The 23,332-nt window shown below is 35.7% G+C and overlaps 1 protein-coding gene across 3 annotated transcripts; it reads left to right on the top strand.

The window, feature by feature from the left end:
- Window positions 1-718: 718 nt before the first annotated feature.
- LOC373274 (beta 1,3-glucanase) lies at window positions 719-19,779 on the top strand. Of its 3 annotated transcripts, XM_030980519.1 has the most exons (13): window positions 719-1,013; window positions 3,052-3,153; window positions 3,810-3,935; window positions 6,308-6,421; window positions 10,638-10,780; window positions 11,208-11,282; window positions 11,914-11,974; window positions 12,390-12,572; window positions 13,177-13,254; window positions 15,408-15,525; window positions 17,021-17,095; window positions 18,119-18,260; window positions 18,852-19,779. In XM_030980519.1, the coding sequence occupies exons 1-13, from the start codon at window positions 890-892 to the stop codon at window positions 19,083-19,085; spliced, it is 1,575 nt and encodes a 524-aa protein (XP_030836379.1). In that variant the 5' UTR covers window positions 719-889; the 3' UTR covers window positions 19,086-19,779.
- The last annotated feature ends 3,553 nt before the right edge of the window (window positions 19,780-23,332 follow it).

Below are 23,332 nucleotides of genomic sequence, written 5' to 3'. Positions count from 1 at the left end.
GTTGAGCTAGCCTCTCGTCCCGACGTGGAATTACCCTCAGATATTGACTTTAATTGCCGACTTCTAACATGACGTTCAGTCTATTATAGCTAAGGTGGTTCTCCTCGATTGCAGAAAATCCACCTCTTAATATACCCTACGGTTACTAAGTAAATTCTAAAAACATGACTACAAGAGAGGAGAGGAAATCCCCGGCCCCCCCCCCCCACTCAGGTTTCAAAATGACCGCATGCGTGTTGCCAAAATGTCCTTTTCGTAACAAAAGAAAAAGGTCGAGCCGTATTGACTTTACACACCGGACTTTTGCTGAAGGGGGGGGGGGGGGGGGGGGTGCGGAAAAAGGCTCGTATACAAAAGAAAAAGGTCGAGCCGTATTGACTTTGCACACCGGACTTTTGCTGAAAAGGGGGGGTCGGTTGGAACACGCATATGCGTACCCTAAATAACACTGAGTGGGGGGGGGGGCCGGGAGGAAATCATCTTACAAAGGAAAATACTTGTCTTCTAAAGAGGCTTCCTAAATGTGTGCCAAACAACAGATAAAACATGTACACTGAATTAATGACTTCCCCAGGCCTATTCATAAGGAACAATACATCTTGGCCTGAAAAGAAAACATCTGACCTTAACATCTTCACCTGACCTTAACAAAGAACACTCCAGACCAGAGAGCTAAACAAATAAATTTCTTTCCTGACAATAAGCAACGAATCGACTAATTAATGATTAATGTTTTGAGGAATTTTCTACGTGAGATTTTGATGGCTACCTATGGTTGCATCTTATCGTTATCAAAATCGTGGTCGCAGCTGGTAATTTTTCCATGAATTCACAGTATTCATCGTTTGATGTACGAGGATCAGTTAGTCGTTAGGACACATTCGTCAAGATGGTCGACTTAAGACACGTATTGGCTTTGCTACCTGTTATATTAGTTTCGATTAATGCGTATGATGTGACGAATCCTGAGATCTCACTCTTGACTCCTCGGGGAATCCGATTTGCATACCCAGGTGAGTAGACTCTCTCATTCATATTTAACATTAGTAATTCACTATATCACTATGTTATAATTCCACTTCATCAATACCATAATGCTTCCTATCATATCAGTCAATGTCCGCTTATAAGCGTCAAATGAAACAGATAGAAATAAATATTGTATAATGCATTATTGCCATTTAAATGATGAAATCTTTAATGTCCGAATTTTTGCAAATGAACTTAATATTTCGTAGCGGAATTTAGACAAAAACTGAATTGTAATAAATGAAAGCTTCCTAAGATGCAGTCTTTGCAAACATTTATTAACTTTAAAGTATTACTTTTTATCTGTAAAAATCTGTATCAGATGTGTGTTTTTGTGTTCAACACATAACACAGTGTCATGGGATCGTTAACATCGTCAGCACTGAAAGCTTCTTGTTTGCCTTATATTTCCTCTGATCTACCCTATAACAAGCCTATCATGTTGATAAAGTTATCAGAAATACTAACATCTATGATGTAGTTGGTAAATTTTCGGGATAAAATACCTTAGACTTACCGATTTCGCTCTCTGATTCTCAAATATATTTCTAATCGTTTGCTAGTCATCATTACGTTCAACATTTTACATATAAAAGCTCCATTTTTATATTCTGTTGCCTCAAAGGAAAGAAGAAGAATTTAAAAAATAAATATTATCATTTATTTCATCATCCCGAGCATTATTCAAGATTTAAGAAGTTAATTATTGTAATCATGATTTTCATTAATCCAAGCCTTATTATTAAATGAAATTAATATAATCATTGATTTTTTTCATTCTAAACTTTTTGATTAACCGAAATTAACTTCATCATAATATTGAATTGTAGATGTATTTATATAATAATCATTACGTGTTGGTTATTTCAATTATGAAGCAAACAACTTTAAAAAGTTTATAAGAAGTCGTCTGTATTTATCACAAATCCCATCGTAAAATTATAATCTGCGTCAAATTACAAATAAGTATATATGATACTATTATTTTCTTTAGTCAAACTTATCGTTAGAGTTGATGTACAATTCACAGCACATCCAGCTTTCTTCACATGCAGAAGTATATTTTCCCTACCTTTATTCGGGCAAGATGTGCATTCCTTTTCATTAAATATAAGTATCCAGATTAAAATAAAATTTAATATAACAATGGTCATTACTTTCTTCGTTTTTATTAAATTGAAATTCCTTTAATCATCAGTACTTTTTTGCATATTAAGCATTCTAATGAGATTGAAAGTGATATCATCATTAACTTTTTCTTCATTGTAAGCATTTTGATTAGACTGAAATTAATTTTATTATTATCTTGAAAGTTGAAACTGATAATATATAATATTTATGTTCTTCATTGTATTAAGCATTTTGTTAAGACTGAAATTTATTTCATCATCATTGAATAGAATTTACTCACCACTTTCATACAACATGCAAAGTCAAATCATACCACTTTAGATTTCTTACAAATTAAGTCAAGATATAAAACGTTATAAACACTTATAGGTAGATGATCCTATACAAAATATACAACAAAAACTAACAGAAAATGATGCACAATGTTCACCAGTAGCGTACGCATGATTTTTTCAAGGGGGGGGGGGGTTAACATTTTTAAATCGAGCCGAAAATTTCGCAACGACTCAGCCAGCCGCTGAATAAGCGGGGGGGGGGGGGGGGGGGGGGGGGGGGGGGGGGGGGCTAAGAGGACACTTTTTTGTTTTTGTTTGTTTTCATTTACCATGAAATTTAGTAATATCCACTGGGTGTTGAATAAGATGAATTATATTATTACTTTCCTCATTTTTGACAATAATAATTGGATGAAAACTAATTTCATCATAATTTCTGACTTAATTTTAAAGGCTACATAAAAAGAAGAATTTCATGATCATTACTATTTTCATAATAAGCACGGTGATTAGATCGAAATCAATTTCATTTTTATCATTGTGTTTTCATTCTGAATGTCTTGATAAGACCCATATAAGTATTTAGACCGCTACTTCACTTATTTTTTTTATATAGATGAATCTGGCACAACCCTGGTAGCTTTTCACTATAACATCAATACACCACTATCTGGTGTTGGGGCTGGTCAATATAACTATGATGTCACTACTACAACAGGTAATTATTCACATTTAAAAAAATTATTTTGGCTTTAAAGTAAGGATGGCAGACCTTTACTCTTTGATCAGTGTGTATTGTGACAGTATGAGCAGATAACACTTAAATCCCATCCTTTATTTCGTCATTATAGTTTACAACATCCTTGACACTACCACCAAGCATACCAAGTGACATACTTGTATTGGATTTCGAGAGACAAATTTTTGTTATTGCTCCTGTTTTATGGTCAATTGGTATATAATCATTGTCAGTAATATTAAATCTGGTGCGTTATAATGCGTTATAAATGTTGGGGTGGTCAATATAACTAGTGTTTTCTTCGCCGTACATATTAGATTAAAATAAATCAAATTAAACCGGCATTTATGGTTAAAAGTTATATAAAAAATACAGTTTGTATAAGTAATGTCATGCCTCTTCTCTAAACTTATTGATATCAATAGAAAATTAAATATTAAGTTATTTTACATGATCCGCCGTATATAGAATGAACATGCATTATTCGCTTTATAGTCTTGTTAACTTGTTATGCATCATTTTCGTATACAGTAGGCTTGCGGGTGCACCATGTGAGAGAGAGAGGGAGGATTGAGGAGTCTATTTTCATAGTTGTATTAATAAAGTAATAAATTGTATTTGTGTTTGTATGGCAGATGGATACTTCGTCCATGAAAATAGAGACGTGGATGTTGAGAACGGTGATGTGGTGTACTACTGGGTGTATACAGTTTACACGGGCCTTGGTTACCAACTAACTGACCAATCATGGACAGCATCTGGTAAGTGGGAGTGTTTACTAACCTCATATCCTCTGTATAGGCAATATCTGATAAGGAAATGTCCATTATGGGCATTGCTTATATACAGCGCTTCAGCCAATCAACGACAACTCCCGGTAGGTACATACATGTATACATTGATTATGTTTATACCATTATATAAGACTTCATCAGCCAATAGACACCAACCATATGACACAACCCTGTAAATATGTAATCACGTACTCCGAGCTCCTTGGTCAGCTGAAATACCCATTGGTAAAATATTGCTTTGATATTTTTCTTTTCATTTATTTCGTGAAGAATCATAATTTCAAAACAAAAGGACGTGTGTCTTTAATCAGAGACATAAGGATGTGACACTCCATTCGAAATTGTTAGACCCGTGTTGATATATCGCAAACAAGGTATTACATGGTTGATCATGTTTAAGTGACACACATGAAACAAATGAGAACTTTACAGGGGCACTGGAAACTGGATTTAAAAGCAATTTTCAATCTCTCGCTGATTACAAACTTTAGAACCTACAATCCCCCTTCCTGATCTCATAATATTTTTACATCTAATGTTTTTATGCTATAAGCTATCATCTCCCTCCATATCATGCCCTCTCCAGCAGATAAGGAACTTATTTTCTAATTCATGACGTAATAACCAGAGAGTGCTGGTTAACACAACGGACCTCTAAGGTATCCTATAGTTGACGTCTCCTCTTTTGCAGCCAACCTCAAATGCTGTAGAACTTTGCAGGAATTATGAATATGTCATGTATGTCCTATCTGTGAAATTTAAACGTTAGCAGTGTCCTCATATTCAAATTATGCAAGGAAACCCGTTTACTTGCTAGACTTCACTGTCAGACACTATTGAGTGACTGACTGGCTTTTTTTCTTCTTTGATAATAACATACATGAAAAGAGTTGTAAAGGGTAGATGAGCATTTGTCTACATCAATAACCCACTTCTTGTGATGGCCAAGATTAAACTGATTGAATCTTTGCGCAGCATAAAACGTATGACCATTCGGTACAATAATGTCTGAAAATCAAGACTATTACTTTTGGGCTCTATAGCCCTAAAGTCGATTTGGCAACTAATAGTCGTTATTTTCCCACTTGAAGACATTTTTAAGCCCCATCTTTTTTAGGGAAGTTCTAAATTAGTATTATCTTTCAAATGCAGTTGGAATTTAACTTTTTCATTTTTTGGGCCTGCAAATGGGACATAGTACCTTTAACAAAAATGATAAAGAAATAAAATGCTGATATCTTTAGCAACTGTTTTCCCTATCGTATCAAATAAGTTTTTAAGGAAGTTTCAAAAATCCCGTCCTCAGGAAACCTTTCCATAAATATTTCGCAATCAATTATGCTGTCCTTGCAATCTCTGCCTCTCTATTTGTACGTGCCAAGGGTTTAATATATTTTGGCCAACGTCCTTTGAAATTCAACCATTTCTTAAAATACGAGAAACGCCCCTTAAATGACGATGATATGAGCACTTGTATTCCCACATGACCCCATCCCCCACCACCGTCCATATTTACAAACTCATATAAAAACTATTTGTACTTGTACATTGTTATTAGTTTAAAGAGAAGCTCTTGAAGAAGTAACAAAGGTGAATAGGTAATAATTGGCAAAGAACGCATGAGAATCGCGATTATTTACTGCCGTTAAGTAGACACTGGAAATTTAGTATCAACAAGCACAGTGCAAACAACACATGAACAAACAAGTTTAGCAAAAGATTCTAGTCAACGTCTTTGGTTATAACCATATGGTTGCATCTCACGTTATCAATATCGTGGTCATATCTGGTACCTTATCATTTCCTTGACAGTATTCATCGTTTGATGTACGAGATCGGGTAGTCTTTGAAGAAGACATTAATCAAGATGGTCGAATTAAGATACGTAGTGGCTTTGCTACCTGTTATATTAGTCTCGATTAATGCGTATCAAGTGACGAATCCTGAGATCTCCCTCTTGACTCCTCGTGGATTCCGATGCATATACCCTAAAAGAAGTCTGCCTAATTGATTACGATTGTCTAATGTAGACAATTTAAGCATGTGAACGTTGTGAGAAGAAGGCAAACTGTATCATATTGTTTAAATTGCTGCGTAGGGGTGTTGACTTGCTAAGTAAATAAGGTCGTCATGTTCCCCTGATGCACGAAAAAAAAAAATCAATGTTATGCTCCCCCACGTAATTAGTATTATATCTTGAATTTCACACTCTTCTTCTTCTTCTTCTTCTTCTTCTTCTTCTTCTTCTTCTTCTTTCTGCTTTCTCTTTTATCATGTTTATCAATCTTCTACATACCTGTCTGTCCCTATGTCTTTGCCCATCCTTTTTTTTTTTACAGAAACTACAGAAGCTCCTGCGACCAATCCCCCTGCAACCGAATCCCCTGTGACCAATGCCCCTGCAACCGAGTCCCCTAACCCAGGCACCGGCACGACACAGTCTAGTGGTGGAGGTAGGGTTTTAGTCATGCTTTCATTTCAGAATTCTTGATAACTTTGTACCAATGAACTAAAATCCAATAATCAGTCATGTGTTCATCGATTAATGTTGTTTATTGCACATTATCAAAATCACGTGACAGAGGATGCAAGAGTGTGAGGAAGGACGAAGCTGTATCGTCATAAACATCACGAACACAGAATTACTTGTTTAAAGGCCCACTGCACTACTTGTAGCTACTTGCGCCCTCTATGTAACAAACAATGCCTAATCGGTGACCATTGGTCCCCCATGATCCTCTTTTTCTAATGTTAACTGAGAGCTGATTTGATGAGATAACCACCTGTCCTGTGACCTTGCAGGGCGCTCTAATCCCTCCTGTAAACTATGGCAGATAAGCTTTAAACCAAGGTCCATGGCACAAAATAATTTTGCATGTAGTGCATCATTTGCAGGGTCATTTTTGATCTTTTCTTTTCCAAAAAGAAAAGAAGAAAAACAAACAAGGGAGAAGAAGTTTACAAAATTTGATAAAGCATTAAAAAAATGAATTTCTTTATTACAATTAACAGAAACTGATAACTTTTTTTTCCTCGTGAAAAGAACTCTGTCAGTAAAATTCTTAAACATTTTGCCGTTTTTGTATACAAAAATATTATATAATTGCCATACGGAGAAAAATATCTCATGTCGACATCAGTGAGCGGGAGAGTGACATTTTTCATGAAGTACAAAGACATGGTGAGTTGCTCGCTGATCATGCTTATGAAAACCTGAGTTAATTCATTGTGTTATGTGATTTTCAACTCATATTATTTTAATTTTTCTCCAAATTTTACTGGTTATAAGTCCTTTTTTTCTCCATCAAAACCCGCTTGATGCAAGTTGAAGTTTTCTGTTAGACAATAATGTATTGAAGAGAACTTAAGGTAAACTTGTAAAGTCAAAATCTGTGAGCTTTCCTCTTAACATTGCCATGCGGCAGCAGTAAAGTATACAAACCTAATTGGCTGGGAAAGAAAAGGTATTTTGGCTAACTGTCATCATTTTACTTTCAGTATGGAAAGCATTTTTAAAGAGCCTGTGTTTGTATCACAGGGAATATTGATCAAAATATAATTTTTTTTTTTACATGCAAAAATTATTCGTGACATGATAATAGACCATTTTTTAAATAACAAATTTCCTATTTTAAATGCATTCAAATGTCAAATCAGTACATTTCCCTGGTTAATTTGAATACATACATCCGGGCATAATGTGCTGTAATGACCCAAAAGCTTGTATGGGATTTGCCTGATGTAGCAACAACTGCTTTCTGTATGCAAGAAAGCACTGGGCAGCGTCTCACGAAACCGTCATAAGAACAAGTTCACCGACATCCCATTGAAACGCGTGTTAAACTTAATACACGTGTTTCAATGGGATGTCGGTGAACTTGTACTTCTGACAGTTTCGTGAGACGCTGCCCAATACGAAAGCTCATGCAGAGCAGGCTTCTCAAACAGCCGTTAGTAACCAGATTTATCTTGTTACGAGTATTGTTCAACAATTATCAAATGATTTCATTGCATTGTTATTTGGAATATAATTTAGGTACGTCCCATTGCCCTTTTCTCTTTGCATATAATTCAGGATTATTTAATAGACTAATAGTTTGACATGCTAAAGCGAAGTTGGGCAGAAAATTCTTCACAAATAGAGAACGTTCATGTGCCTTTTATAGAAACTGTGTGAGGATTCATTTTTAATAGATATTTATGAAACAGAAAATCAAGTTATCATAAGGTTAATGCTGTGTTTTTATTGCCTCTTAAATTGTTTTATCATTTCAGATATAAGAAAACGTAAGGAAATAAGAAATTAAGCAAAGTTACTCAATCATAAGTCCCTCGTACTTTGGACTATTACAAGACTTAACTTTTGAGAGCGGGGGTGGGGGGGGGGGGCTCTTGATTTGCCTTTTTTATCCACAAATGTCGAATGTCTTTACTTTGTATATATATATCCTGTCATGTCAACTGACTGTCTTAGCTTAGCTTTGGTGATAACAGACGGCAATGTTCCCATCGATTGGTTTAAGTCGTGACTCATTGTCTAGGTAAAACAATCAGCTGATAAAAATTAAGATTAAAAGGCTAGAGAAGACTGCTGCAGAAGAAGAGGTAAACAAAGAAATAAGAGCACGTCGTAGGTCCATGGTAAAATAGGGGCTGGCAGAGAGGTAGATGGTAAACAATGAAATATGTAGGTTAGAGGTGGAAGTTGGGTAGTTTATAGTCAACTATGAAATGATTTGTGGGTTTATAGGTCTGCAATGGGTAAGACATAAATATGGTAAGAAGGGATCGAACGTAATGACTGATGGGAGAGGAGGTACAGACCAACATGATAAGAGAAGGCTGGTACGAGGTAGGAATTAATATGTTAAGGCGGATGAAGGGTAAAACATACCAGCGTCACTAGTAATATATCCGTGATTTAACAATGGGGTAGCATACGACCATTTCGGTTTTAGACAGATAAGTCGAGCACAGTATTAGGGAGAGTGTGAGGGCTTGTAGGTTCATATAGTGATTGATGAGTGATGCCGGTCGGGATAGGATACAGTAGGGGTGTTAAGAGAAAAACAAATTACTTTTTATCAGAAACTGATACTATCAATATTGTGCGATCATTAACAAACTTTATTTCAATCGGCTACAGCTAGCCCCCCTCCCCCATTCTGATCTCATAATGTGTTAACATCTGATGTTTTATACTATCACCCCCTATACCATCTCCTCCCCAGCAGATAACGAACATATTTTGTCATTCCTGACGTAATAACAAGTGTTGGTTTACACAACGGACCTCTTCAGATTCTTATACTTAACGTACTTTGCCTCCCCCCAACTTTAAAAAATGAAAAAGAAATAACATGCTCATCTATTTAGAAACTGTTCTCCCTATCCCTATCAAATATTTTTTAAAGGAAGTTTTTAAAATCCCGTTCTCGGGGAACCTTTCCATAAATATTGCGCAAACAATCATGCTGTCCCGACAATCTGTGCTTCTCTATTTGAACTTGCCAAGGGTTTGATATATTTTGGCCAACGTCCTTAGAATTCAGCCAAATCTACTAATACGAGAAACGCCCCTTGAATGACGATGATATAAGCACTTGCAGTACCCCATCACCGTCAATATTTACCACCTCATATAAAAGCTCTTCGTACTTGCACATCGTTATTAGTTTGAAGAGAAGCTCTCTGAAGAATTAGTACTAAGGTGAATTGGTAGTAATTGGCAAAGAACGCATGAGAATCGCACTATTTGCTGCCGTTAAGTGGACATTGGAAATTTAGTATCAACAAGCACAGAACAAACGTCAAAAGCACAATCAAATTTAGCAAAAGATTCTAGTCATCTCACCTGACTCTCTTCATCTGCAATATTCGCGTTCATATTCTACCTTATCAAAAGCAGTGTTTCTTCAAGATGTCAACGGCAACCATTGAAATGAAATCCAATGGGAACCATCAATCTAAGAATGATTTAATTAGTGAGGAACAGACAATGAAGAGTTCGTCACCATATTGGAAAGCTTTTGGAATCGTAGTAGTTCTGACGATTGGTGCCGTGATCATCACAACTTTGGTATTAACGATAGGAAATAGTTCTGGTGATGCTCCTCCTCTTGTTGGTGATGATGATCCTCTTATTGGTGCGGAGGTTTTTGTAATGATTATTTCACATAAATGTAGTTATTTAGATTATATAACACTTTTTTTAAAACATTAGTATGTGTTTAAAATACTGATTACCTCATACTGATTACCTTTATAATGTATGCACTCTATCTTTGTAAAATCAGTAACTCGGCTTTACCGCAATGATGTTTGTTTGTTATCAATAGACCATTAATCATTCGATATTTATTATAGTATTTGTACTGCGATGCTAGTTGCTATTAAAGAAAACTATAGATTTGTCTTTTGAATCAACAACAAAAGGGCGATTTCGATATGCTATTTTACATCCAATAAATTAAATATTTTACTGATATCGACACAGTTAGAAAATAATCTCCCAAATACCCATATTCGTTGGACATCATTACAAGGGTAAAAAAGATCGTTCCAAATACACATGTTCGTTGAAGTTAGGTCTGTCAAAATTATTGAATTAAAATAGTATAGATTAAAACGCAATTATCTAGCATGCGTGAATGATATTTTTGTTTACAGGTACGTCGCAGTGTAGCATGTATCCTTGCGATGCAGCATGTGACATGTCCACGCCACCTTGCAATGGTCTCATCTTCCAAGAAGAGTTTGATTCTTTCAATCTTGACATCTGGCAGCATGAAATGACTGCTGGAGGAGGAGGGGTATGTACAATTATTACTTTTCAAATGGAAAGTAATCACACATTCTTTTGAACAATGTAAAAACTGAGTTCATTATGATAACTGATTGCCTCTAAATCTTATATTTAAAAAAGTGAGTTACGTTCATTATGCTATAGTATAATGCAAGAAAATCTAAGAGACAAACGAACACATCAGCTCATTACTAATAATAGTATCGAAATATCACTTGCATTATTTTCTTTCTTTCTTACTTGCCGTCTTCATTTCTTTCTTCTTCCTAAGTTTCTTCTGTATTTATTTTGTATTGTTTTGCTGTGTTTTTGTGTTTTTCGCTTTAAGGGCTTTTTAAGAAAATCGTTATCATTTCAATGCTGATGGCAAATATCCATGTAAATAAAAGTTACGTTGTACTTTGTTTTACTTTGATATCCATTTCTATTTGCAGAACTGGGAATTTGAATATTATACCAATAACCGATCAAACAGCTATGTTCGGGATGGAAAACTCTTCATAAAACCAGTAAGTATCATCATTACCATCCCCAGATTTTTTTCTTTCTTTCTTTTTTCTTTTCTATTCGATAAACATTGTAATGTAATGTAATGTAATGCTGGTTTTGTTTATCCTTTTGAAAGGATACGAGAAACAAATTATACCATGAAGTTAATTGGCTTGGATAAAGGTATACGAAACAGGGAAACTATGAAAGTTAAAGTTCGAACAAAGAAAAGGATAGTTATAGACTTCTCAGAATGTAGTTCTCTGATTATACTGAAAAACACTTCCAAGGCAATTCGGTCAAGGAGTGTGATTCCATATGTAAAATACCCTTTTCATTCGTTGTAACTAAAAAAAAAAAAACTCAAAATATTTCATCAGTTTATAGAAGAGATATTAATTTACCTGGTAAATTATATTGATTGGTTAATCAATTAAACTGATTTGGTTTGTGTCCCCCCTTACAATGGTGTCTGCAATAAATAATAATCGGCATGATGCAAGCAAAATACAAATTAATGTTCTGCACACTATTTGCACAGATGGATGTGGTTATGAATACTAATTTCTTGCTTCACACACCCCTCCTTCCCTTCCCCTTCTTCTTGTATCCCTTTTTTGTAATCTCTGTTTATCTCTCATTTTTTATCAGACACTTACCACCGATAAATTGGGAGAGGGTTCGCTGTCATCTGGAACGTTAGACCTTTGGGGTGAGTTCAAAGCTTCTATAGAGCACCCAACATTCAAATTATCATGTGTTACATCAGGGACATGCTAGAAGGTCCATGGTTACACAATTTGGTCAGTACTGGAAAAGATAGTGCGGGGGCTGGCTGCTCCCGTAGCCTGCCGGTTCAGTGGGCAGGCAATGTGTTTGGTACTATTGGTAAATATTTATTCACCAGGATCAGAAAACAAACACGTAAGATATTTGAGAATGTCTGTTCTTATAGATACGATTTGAAGTTTTTCTTATGATATAGCAAGGATTTGAACCTTAAACATATCACGATTGTGGAAATATTCTCCATCATGATGGTGAGAAAACTGACAGAACTGTATCAAGAAAAGATTAATAATTCGACCATAATTTTATGCATTTTTATCACTATGTTTACGATATAGGTTCATCCCCAGCTAACTTGTGTACCGGTAATGCATGGTATGGATGTTCGCGAACGGGATCCAATGATAATCTATTGAATCCGATACAGTCTGCTCGTCTACGTACTGTCGAATCTTTCTCATTCAAGTATGGACGACTGGAGGTTGAGGCTAAGCTACCCACTGGTGATTGGCTTTGGCCAGGTATGACGTCATTGCAATGATATCATTAAACGAAACAGGATAACGATATTTTTAATACGACTCCTAAAACCATTATCGTCATAGAAAGTCATTGTAACTTATTAATATGAGGATCGAAATTTGTTCAAAAACCTCAAAATTGCTAACATAATCACATTAATAATTGTGTGATAAAATAAACAAAGACCTAATTAATTTACAATCTAGAGGGAAAACATTCTCATGCTGAATTTTTCTTCTTTCTCGCTGTAGGAAAGATCCAAAATTGTGTGCACGAGGGGAGGGGATGGGGGAGCATAAACCTGAAGATTTCCTGGCTAGAACAAAATAGGAAATAGAGCTTTTACATGCTGTAGTCTATTGAAAATTGCCTTACAATTAAAGTCATTTCTTTTTAATAAAAAAAAATCACACATTTTAATTTTGTTAATACTTATGGTATGCCACATTGGAGTTTCAAAGGGGGTTTGGGCCTCACACCCTAATCAAGCATTGTTTTATTTATAGAACACATACTTAGTTAGGTACGCTGAAATAAACGTATAGTAATCAGATGTTAAGTTGAAAAATCAAATAAAGAGATGGTAATTGTTTGTTTTTACAGCTATCTGGCTTTTGCCGAAGCATAACGGATATGGAGAATGGCCTGCCTCTGGAGAAATAGATCTGGTTGAAAGCAGAGGTGAGTATATCCTGTCCTTGATATTGCACAGGGTCGAAAGGAAGACTTGGGGACCCAGGACCAAAATCGAGTTCAAACCAATTGGAGCAAAACCAATTGAAACCAGTTGCCAACGGGTTCCAGTTGAAACCAATTGAATACAGCCAACTGGATCCAGTTGAAACCAATTGAACATTCCCAACAGGTTCCAATTGAAACTAGTTGAACATTCCCAACTGGTTTTACGGTATCAACTAGTATCAACTGGAATTTTGACCGGGGATGGAACCAATTTGGGTAACTGGAAATATTCTTACTGGTTCCAGTTGCACTTCTAACTGGAACCAGTTGAGTAACTGGAAACAGCTTTCTAACTGGAACCAATTGGGTAACTGGAAATAATCTTACTAGTTCCAGTTGCACTTCTAACTGCAACTAGTTGGGAAAACGGAAATGGCCTTCTAACTGGAACCAAATGAGTAACTGGAAAAATGATCTTACTGGTTCCAGTTAAATACAAGATTCAACTGGATTCAGTTGCAATCTCCAATTGGTTTGAACTGGAATTGACACGTACACCATCCAAACTTTTTCCAGTTAAGGCAATTGGTTTCAACTGGAACATTTGTATTCCTATTGAATCCAATTGAAACCAATTGAAACCAGTTGGAGATTTCAACTGGTTTCAATTGGATTTTGGTCCTGGGAAGGGTGGCGGAGGGAACTTCACACTCGTGCAAAGCGATTATATGCTGTTCTTTCCATTTATTGGCCAGCAAACAATCGCTCATTCCGACCCTCACATCATATGACATTATGATCTAACATCCTTATAATCCTGAATATTCTGCTGAGAATAACAGTACATCTTCTCATTTTGTATAGGCCCATAATCTCATTGCATCTTTATAAAATATCACAATTAAAACAGCACTCAACTTTTCAGGATCAGAAGCAGGATGAAGATTATGGGTCAAATAGCGCCTGCCATAAACGTTTTTAAATCGAACGCATATTTAACAAACGAAATTACAAACCCTCCCAACATAATCAGGAGCGGTATTGAGGAGTGGTTTCAGATCAGAGCCGGTATCGGACTCTAGTATTCAATTCTCTTTAACACAGGAAACCAGTGGGGTTCTACAGAGTGAGTCAGAAGAAATGTCCCACTTTTTAAAAGTTGTATTGTTTGAAGTATGAATATTTAATCATGGGTTTCATGATATGTCTTGATAGAGTTATCCTCCCAGTACATTTAGGTACCATTTTCATTTAAATCTCTGCATGCATGACTGAACATCAGACAATCTTTACTATAGACTGCCAGATACTGGATGAGGAATAAAACAGTGCATTGAACAAAGACAGTCAGACAGACACAGACACACACACACGCGCGCACCACATACACAGACACGCACACGCACACAAACACGTATTGAGATAGCACATTGGATTCATGTGCACTTCATGATGATGATGATGAAGATTAAGATGATGACAATGATGATGACGATGATATGATGGTGGTAGTGAATGTGCACTAAAGGAAGAGATTGTCAGGGAAATGCCACTTAAACATTCAGCGATCTTGATAAAAATCAATGCTTAATCAGAAAAGGGAAAATTATGAAACAATTGTTACCGTGTGTGTGTGTGTGTGTGTGTGTGTGCGTGAGTGTGCGTGCGTTTGTGCATTTGTGCGTGTGTGGGAGTGTGTGTGTGTGCGTGTGTGTGTGTGTATTTTTGTCTGTTTGGCTGTCTTTGTTCAAAACACTATTTTATTCCTCACCCAGCGACTTGGCGCAAGTGAGATCTGGCAGTAAAGGGTACCTAAATGTACTGGGAGGATATCATGAAACCCATGATTAAATATTCATACTTCAAACAATCAAACTTTTAAAAAGTAGGACATTTTTTCTGACTCACTCTGAAGAGTAATGTTATGTACATATATGATGTTTCACATACAGATTGGAGTAATTATGACGTTTCACATATTTTCATTTCGTTTATTACAATGATGCATTTAGTAGCCATAATCTGTTTCTAAGATGATAACTAAATATAATAAGGGTGGATTCGGGAGGGGTACAAAGGGTAGATGCCCAGCCCTCCCCTTTCCTCTCCCCTCGGCCAAAACAATGCGATTGACTAGTAATTATTTTGATTAGGTAACGCTGATATCAAAGACGCGGATGGTTTGTCAGCTGGAGTAGATCAGATGGGCTCTACTATGCATTGGGGACCATTCTGGCCTCTGAACGGATATCCAAAGACACACGCAACAAAGTAAGTCTATTATACAAAGGAGATTACATCTCCTTGATTATATATGGCATTTAATAGCTCATTCAGATATAGTTTTTCAGATTTTTGTTTTGTATGTGTTAGTGAACTGGGCGGAGTAAAGGTTCAACGCGTATTCCTGTATAATATTTACAGAAATGTTTTATTAAGGGTATCACAATTCCTATATCATACTTTCTTCATACGATGGTTGACCGCTGCATGTCTGAACGAGGCTTAAAGGTAGAGGAGTGAACACCTGCTTCGGGAGTCATATTAGGGGGCCAATTTGTTGGGAGTGGCTTGCACTAAGATTTGATCCACTTTTAAAAGAAATATATAGGCCAATTTGGAGTGGATTTAACTCCTACTCTCTAACTAAAAAAATCGAGTGATCACGGACGTCACTCCTCTGGAGAGTGAAAATGTAGTGAAAATAGAGGGAACATTCACTCTTTTCTTCTTAGAGAGCACTCTAAAATCAATCGATTTTCACTCCTAAACAAGTGATCACGGACGTCACTCCCAAGAAAGTGAAAATAGAGTGAAAATTCATTCTTTTTTTTAAGAGAGTAGTTTACAGACATCAATACCACTGTTATATTGTTATTGTTCATAGTATCACATGTTGTTCATATTATCTTATTATGTTTATCATTGTTATACTATTGTTATATTGATACTATGTTGTAAATATGTTTGTACTCTCATACCCGAGAGGGGGTCGATAGAGTCAATAAAGTCTTACAATCTTACAATCTTACAATCTTACTGTTAGACTATACTCTGAAATTAAAAGGGGTCGAGTCTACCGCTGTAATATATTGCGCCATCGTCCACAGAGAGCGTACATATAGAGCGATTCCGGTTCATGTAGTGTCAGTATAATATTCTGTCTTTAACAATTATTAAGGAAATGTTTCGTTTATTATTCCCCGAATCTTATCAAATATCAGTAGATGAAATTAGTTCCTAAAACCCATCAAATAGCCTACTCCCTTTGACGGTGACAAAATTATTACGAGACCGGCATTCCGTTATCTTTTCTTAGGGATTTCTTTATTCTGTTGTGGACCTTCTGGAGCTTCCATCTTTTCTACATTTCTATTGTATTTATTTTATTTATTTATTTCTGATATTTAGACAGGGTGACTCATTATCACCGATAATAGTGGTCTTCCATGAGGCCCTGTTAAACATAATGAGGTACATTATAGTTTAACAAATATATGATAATAATATTCATAACAATATCTTGAACATAAATTCATAATGCAGTTGGTATCTTGGTGAATTTCGTCTGTGATTCGTAGCTTGTGTCGTGTTGAATTGCGTCTTTGATTGATAATAGGGACTTTTAGATTTGCGTGGACTGATACGTGTGACGTCCATTCAAGGCAGTGCATTAAAAGGACGTCGATCGTAGCATAGAATATTGTCTTCGTGCGAATCTAAAAGTCCCTATTTACTGGACACTATGAATTCTTGTTTTAATCAGGAATCTCCCCGAGGGACAAACTTTCGGATCAGGCTTTCACAAGTACACATTGGACTGGACTGAAGACTCAATGAAGTATGTCATTTGATTTAAATATGATCATAAACGTCCTTTGGCAATACAGATCTATATTTGCCAGTAAAATAAACAAGAAAATGCGTTTATTAATAAGGAGTAAACGATCGCTTTGCTTCCACGCTGAATTGTACAGTTACTTAATGAACTTTGGTCCAATCCCGAGGAAAATGTGAGCAAATTTGGTTTGTATTTTTGAGACGATAATTTTAGGTATATAGGGATGCTACCAGGCCCTGTTGAATAAAACTTACCCCTGATGGTAACTTTCTCTCAACAGCCGATCAAATCAAGGTTTCCATGGAAGTTACTATTAATGGCAAATTACCACCAATGCTATTTTTTTTTTGCAACAGGCTAGGACCGAGATTGTCCCGAGCGCAATGGTCCTTGTAGATACACAAGTAGGTCGGAGATTAGACCGCAATTATCAGTCTTAATTTCTTGATAATGTATTTGTATTTATTCTAGAATTTCATTCACATGGTACATGAATATTTTTACAAAAACCAAGGCATAATGAGTATTACAAATATAAAGGGGAAAAGATCATTTGAGAGATATATCATGGAAACAATATAAATAATTGAAGAAGTATGTATGCATTACTGCAAATTAAATTAATTGTTTAGAAAATGACAAATGGTAATTCTTACATAACCTTGTTTTGTCGATAATTTACCTGCTCGTGTATTGCATTAATTATGGCAAATGTATGGGTAAATCAGATAGCAATAATTAAAGCTTATCTGTACTAGTTTATAGGAGGGATTAGACCACCCTGCAAGGTCACTGGACAGGTAGTTATCTCATCCGACTCAGCTCTCAATTAACATGAGAAAAAGAGGATCATGGGGGACCAATGGTCACCGATTAGGCTTTGTTTTATATATAGAGGGAGCAAGTAGCTATAAGTAGTACAGTGGGCCTTTAAGACGAAAATTGCAATGTACAGTTAGAATGGTAAAAAAGAATTCAATTGTAATACTAATGATTCTATTGATTGTGTGATAACAATTATAGGTTCTACGTGGATGATGAGCTTCTATTGAATGTTGATCCTGCTACAGGCTTTTGGGACTTGGGTGAATTTGAGAATGATGCACCAGGCATTGACAATCCATGGGCTTACAATCCTAATAAACTCACTCCATTCGATCAAGAGGTACGTTCAGTATGAGCTTCTAAGATTAGTAAAATAACATTATTGATTGAAATTGCTTTTATTATCCTATACTTTAGATTAGAAATCAAAGTGAACAAGGGCGATTTGGTTTTAGGAAGAGGAATTTCTACAATGTGCATCAATAGCGAAATTGATGCAGTTCTTCTATTCTCTCAAGAGCTCCATTTCCTTCTGTTTCAATAAACCAGGGGGGGGGGGGGCGTTTCACAAAACTTGTCATCAGTGTCAAATGACAGTTTGGGTTATAAGCTACTGAAATCCTTGTTTCTGATTGGTTAACAGCAAATTTGTCACAGGTTTTTGCCATGTGTCATTGAAAAAGGGCTTTGTGAAACGCCCCCTGGTCAGTTTGAAAATGATTTTTTTTCTTCAATTTTTAACAATATTTTGAACAAATATTTTCGGCCAATTAAATTTTGATCGGACATCCTCTCCCTTTCCCCGTTAGAAACGTTCTAACGACGAGTTGGTCCCATACTTAATTTCTTAGATGGGATTATAGTGTACCGAAAGAATTAGCATTCGTTCCATTCTTTTATCTCTTTTTTTTTGGTTTAAATATATATATAGTTCTACTTGATCCTGAACGTAGCTGTAGGAGGAGTCAACTATTTCGGTGATGGGTTGACATACACCCCAGCTAAACCGTGGTCTAATGACTCCCCTACGGCCTCTAAGGATTTCTGGTCTGACTTTAACACTTGGTATCCTACATGGAATGGTGAGGAAGCAGCTATGCAGGTCAACTATGTCCGTGTGTACGCAGAACCAGGGCAGACAACTTATCACCTACGTGATCGTTAAATAATGTACCATCAAACCTGCCGTGATCAGTAAAAGAACCACGCAAATTAGCCCCATAATTTCCATATTAAAAGAAGGTAATTTCTAATGTTTGGATTCCAATGCAATAGAAAGTCCATTTTGTAGATGTTCGTAAATATAGCATGATCTTTTAATATTATAGTCTATATAATATTCCAATATATTCCAAAACGACGCGTACAAACATGAGTAGTTTACATGACTACAATAATGACAATATGAAACTATACAAGAGAAAAATTCTTACTTTGTTTTTGAGAACCATGTGAATAATACAGATGAGGTTTCCTGGGTAAACAACACTATTAATATATACTTTCATAAAACCTCCCTCCAGACCTTGATGGATAACACCATCTCTGACTGTCAGCATGCACTGTTATCAATTACTTAAATATAATCAATGGTTAGTTACATCAGAGTATTGACTATTATCATTGAATTGTATTTATGTTCATGGATCGATAACGTGGGATTGCCTTCAAATTTACAAATGTATCACCATCTGTATAGGTGTATATTATCAACACAAATCAGTGGTTTCTAAAGTCAAAATTCATGAATATTTCTGCCCTAGCTAAAGAGTTTGTATGCTACTTTCAGCATCACTTGGAATTACAGTTAAAATGAAGATTGAAATGAACCATTAATAAATTAACTTGCCAGCACTAGATATAGATAATTTCAGTTTGTCTGTCTGGTTGTTGTGATCCGGACCCCGTAACACAATTCTTGGCAATTGATCGTACGATTGATTTTTTTGCGATTGATCGCATTGAATACTAAGTGCAATGAGTTCACAAATCAATCGCAAAGATATGTGTAACAAGGCCCAGAACATAAAGAGAGAGAGAGAGAGAGAGAGAGAGAGAGAGAGAGAGAGAGAGAGAGAACACAAGGAGAAAGAGAGAGGAAGGGGTGGGAGAACAGAGAGAACGCAGAGAGAGAGAGAGGTGGGAGAACAGAGAGAACACAAAGAGAGGGAGGGAGAGAGAGAGAGAGAGAGAGAGAGAGAGGGGGTGGGAGAGAGAGAGAGAGAGAGAGAGGGGGTGGGAGAACAGAGAGAACACAAGAGAGGGAGGGCGGGAGGGAGGGAGAGAGAGAGAGAGAGAGAGAGAGAGAGAGAGAGAGAACAGAGATAACACAAAGAGAGGGAGGGAGATGTGGGAGAACAGAGAAACACAAATAGAGAGAAAGAGAGAGGAAGAGGGGTGGGAGAACAAAGTGAATACAACGAGATGGAGATGGGAGAACAGAGAGAACACAAATAGAGAGAAAGAGAGAGGAAGAGGGGTGGGAGAACAGAGAGAACACAAAGAGAGGGAGAGAGGGTGGGAGCAAAGAGAACACAAAGAGAGAAAACATGAAGAAGCAAAAAAAGAAGGAGAGAAGATGAATAACTCAGAGGGAAGGCAGAGGAGGGATAGGCCTATGGATATAAGAGTAGATGGGGAAGAGAGATGAGTGGAGGGGATGCAGGGAAACTGAGAAGGTATATTATAAATTTAAATTATAGTTATATGCACACAAACAGCCACCTTACCGACCCCATCTCTTCACACTCTCTCTCATCTATCTTCTTTTTTGTCTTCTTCATGTCTACCTTCTATTATCTCACTCATTTTAATACATTGGTCGAGAAAGCAGGCAGTCATTGAAAAGACATACAAAACAGTTTTATGTGATAGATATGATTTTCTAATTTATTTATCATTCATTAATTTTAAAGTTGCAAAGACCTGCTTGCATACATACCATATGTGAGTTTATACATTCACCTTTTCTACATGTATGTTATTTAACTACTATTTTTCACCCAAAAATGCCATAATATTCAGTGTGCTGTATAGTTAATTATTCAGAATTATCATAAGAATAAAATGAAGATGGATTATGTAATATCTATTTCAACATTTATAACAAATTAAAGTATTATTTATATATTATATATAAATGAAGTTTATCAAAAAGACAGACAATAGTTAATCAAAACAGAGACAAAATGAGCTGTAAAGCCTTTCTGCACTAGTTTGGCCAGGAGGAATTAGACCTCCCAGTGTGGTCACTGACAGGTGGTTAACTCATCAAATCAGCGCTCAATTAACATTAAAAAAGGGGACATGGGGGACCTACAGGTACCGCCTAGGCATTGTTGGCTATAAAGAGGGCGCAAGTAGCTCCAAGTAGTGCAGTCCCGCTTTAAGTCATGTGTTTGTAAAATGCACAACCATTAACAATCATTTTCTAGCGACTGAACATGAAGAGTTCCCATGTATCCTACACCAATATCGAAATGTGATTTCTTTAAGACCTAAACTAAACAACGCCAATTTTATCTAATCTAAATTGTGACATTTGTAACTCAAATCTCAACTCATGCCTTTTTCACCTTTTCAATCGTGCATGTATTTCACTCCTTTTCAGTTTTGTATTAACATATTCTCATAAAATCTAATTTTTCTTTCTTCTAAAACCTAAAACTTAGGTTGAATATTGATCTAACGTGATTCAGCCACTTAACTATTAACATGCGCCCTTTACATATTTCCATACCAACATAAGGGGAAGTTTCATCATGCATTCTATATATCATAATGCATATGGTGATGACTAGCATGTTTTTTTCTCTTCTGTATGTAATCACAGAACGCATGACATCTCACCGACACTGCATAAAATACCCTCTAAATACTACTAATAATAATATGTCTATTTCTTATATTTTTTTGTTGTTAATACACTTTTACACTATTACTGCTCCAGTGTCAAATCACAATGATAAATAGTAATGCCACTAGAATTGTATTACACTTTTGATTTACCTTATGGAAGTTATGACAAGTACCAAGCTAAACTTTGCATTTCACAGAGTGCAAATGGAATTAAAGTATTTATGAAAGTTCTTAAATATCATTTGAATAATGCTTTTAATTTTTAATCAAATTTGTACTTTTTGACCACTTGTGGTGTACAGTCAAACCTGCTTTAGTGACCACCTGTCTTCAAAGACCACCTGTCTACAAAGGCCACATTTGTTGTTTCCCTTGAAAATTGTTTTCTCATTGAAACATGTACTAAAGGAACCTGCCTACAAAGACCACCTGTCTACAAAGGCAACTTTTTGTGTTTCCCTTGGGTGGTCGCTATATACAGGTTTGACTGTAGTAGATTAGTCACTAGACTCTGGATCACAAAGTATGTGATTCAATGCCTGCTATGTATATCTGATTTATAGATTCTTTCGTTGATTTTAACAAAGATGGTGGTTTGATATCTATTCTCAGATTCATAGAGTTTACACCTTCAGTTACTAAATTTTCAATAATGGATGAAAATGAGGGATGAAAATGAGGGATGAATACATTTAAAGAACTTCTTCCATGACTGTAACATCAGAGAATTCATCATTTAAACTGGAGCCTTTCAGTGATTCTTATATTTGATTATAATAAGAAAACAAAAACAAAAACAAACAAACACTTCAAAAACAGTACAAAAAGTGCATAATAGTCCAAAGTAAAAACATGCATGGACATGTATGCTTTACAATCAATTACCCTGTATAGATTATATATAAATATATTGGTTTATTCGAACTCTACTTTGGTGAATTCAGTACTGGATAAATATATAGTTTTGGTAACTCGTGTCATATGACATATATGTATGCTGTGAATAATATAAACAATAATAGATCAAGATAATTATATACATCGACATATACAATAAATATAATAAACTATGTGTAAAGCAATACTTGTATATAGAGATAATGATGATATAATACTACCATAATGAATACATTGAGAAATGCCCTGATAAAGAAAAATACTCTTACATGAATAGCCATGATGTGATTAAATAATTTCTACATATATTTTTGTTTATGCCCACAAAATCAGCACTATTCAGCCAACGTTTTCAAATATATATGTAACTTTCCTGATATATGCACATGAACTCCCAGACTGAATTGGGCTTTTTGGTATCATCTTTACTCCAGTGACCTAAAGACAGTAGAGACCAATCAAAGAAATAACTACTAGACTTGAGAAAATTCACAAATCTTCCGAATTCAAAATGATAAACACATAACCGAGATTAAACGGATATATATATATATATATATATACATGTATTTGTAATGCCATACTGAATAAATCAAGAAATGCCCACAATTGATATCATGAATCACTCCAAAAATGATAACCAACATAACATGTATG

Source organism: Strongylocentrotus purpuratus, unplaced genomic scaffold (genome assembly GCF_000002235.5).
Source record: "Strongylocentrotus purpuratus isolate Spur 01 unplaced genomic scaffold, Spur_5.0 spur5_contig_820, whole genome shotgun sequence".
Lineage (NCBI taxonomy): Eukaryota > Metazoa > Echinodermata > Echinoidea > Camarodonta > Strongylocentrotidae > Strongylocentrotus > Strongylocentrotus purpuratus.
The sequence above is the reverse complement of the archived record's forward strand: the minus strand, read 5'-3'. Positions and strand labels throughout refer to the sequence as shown.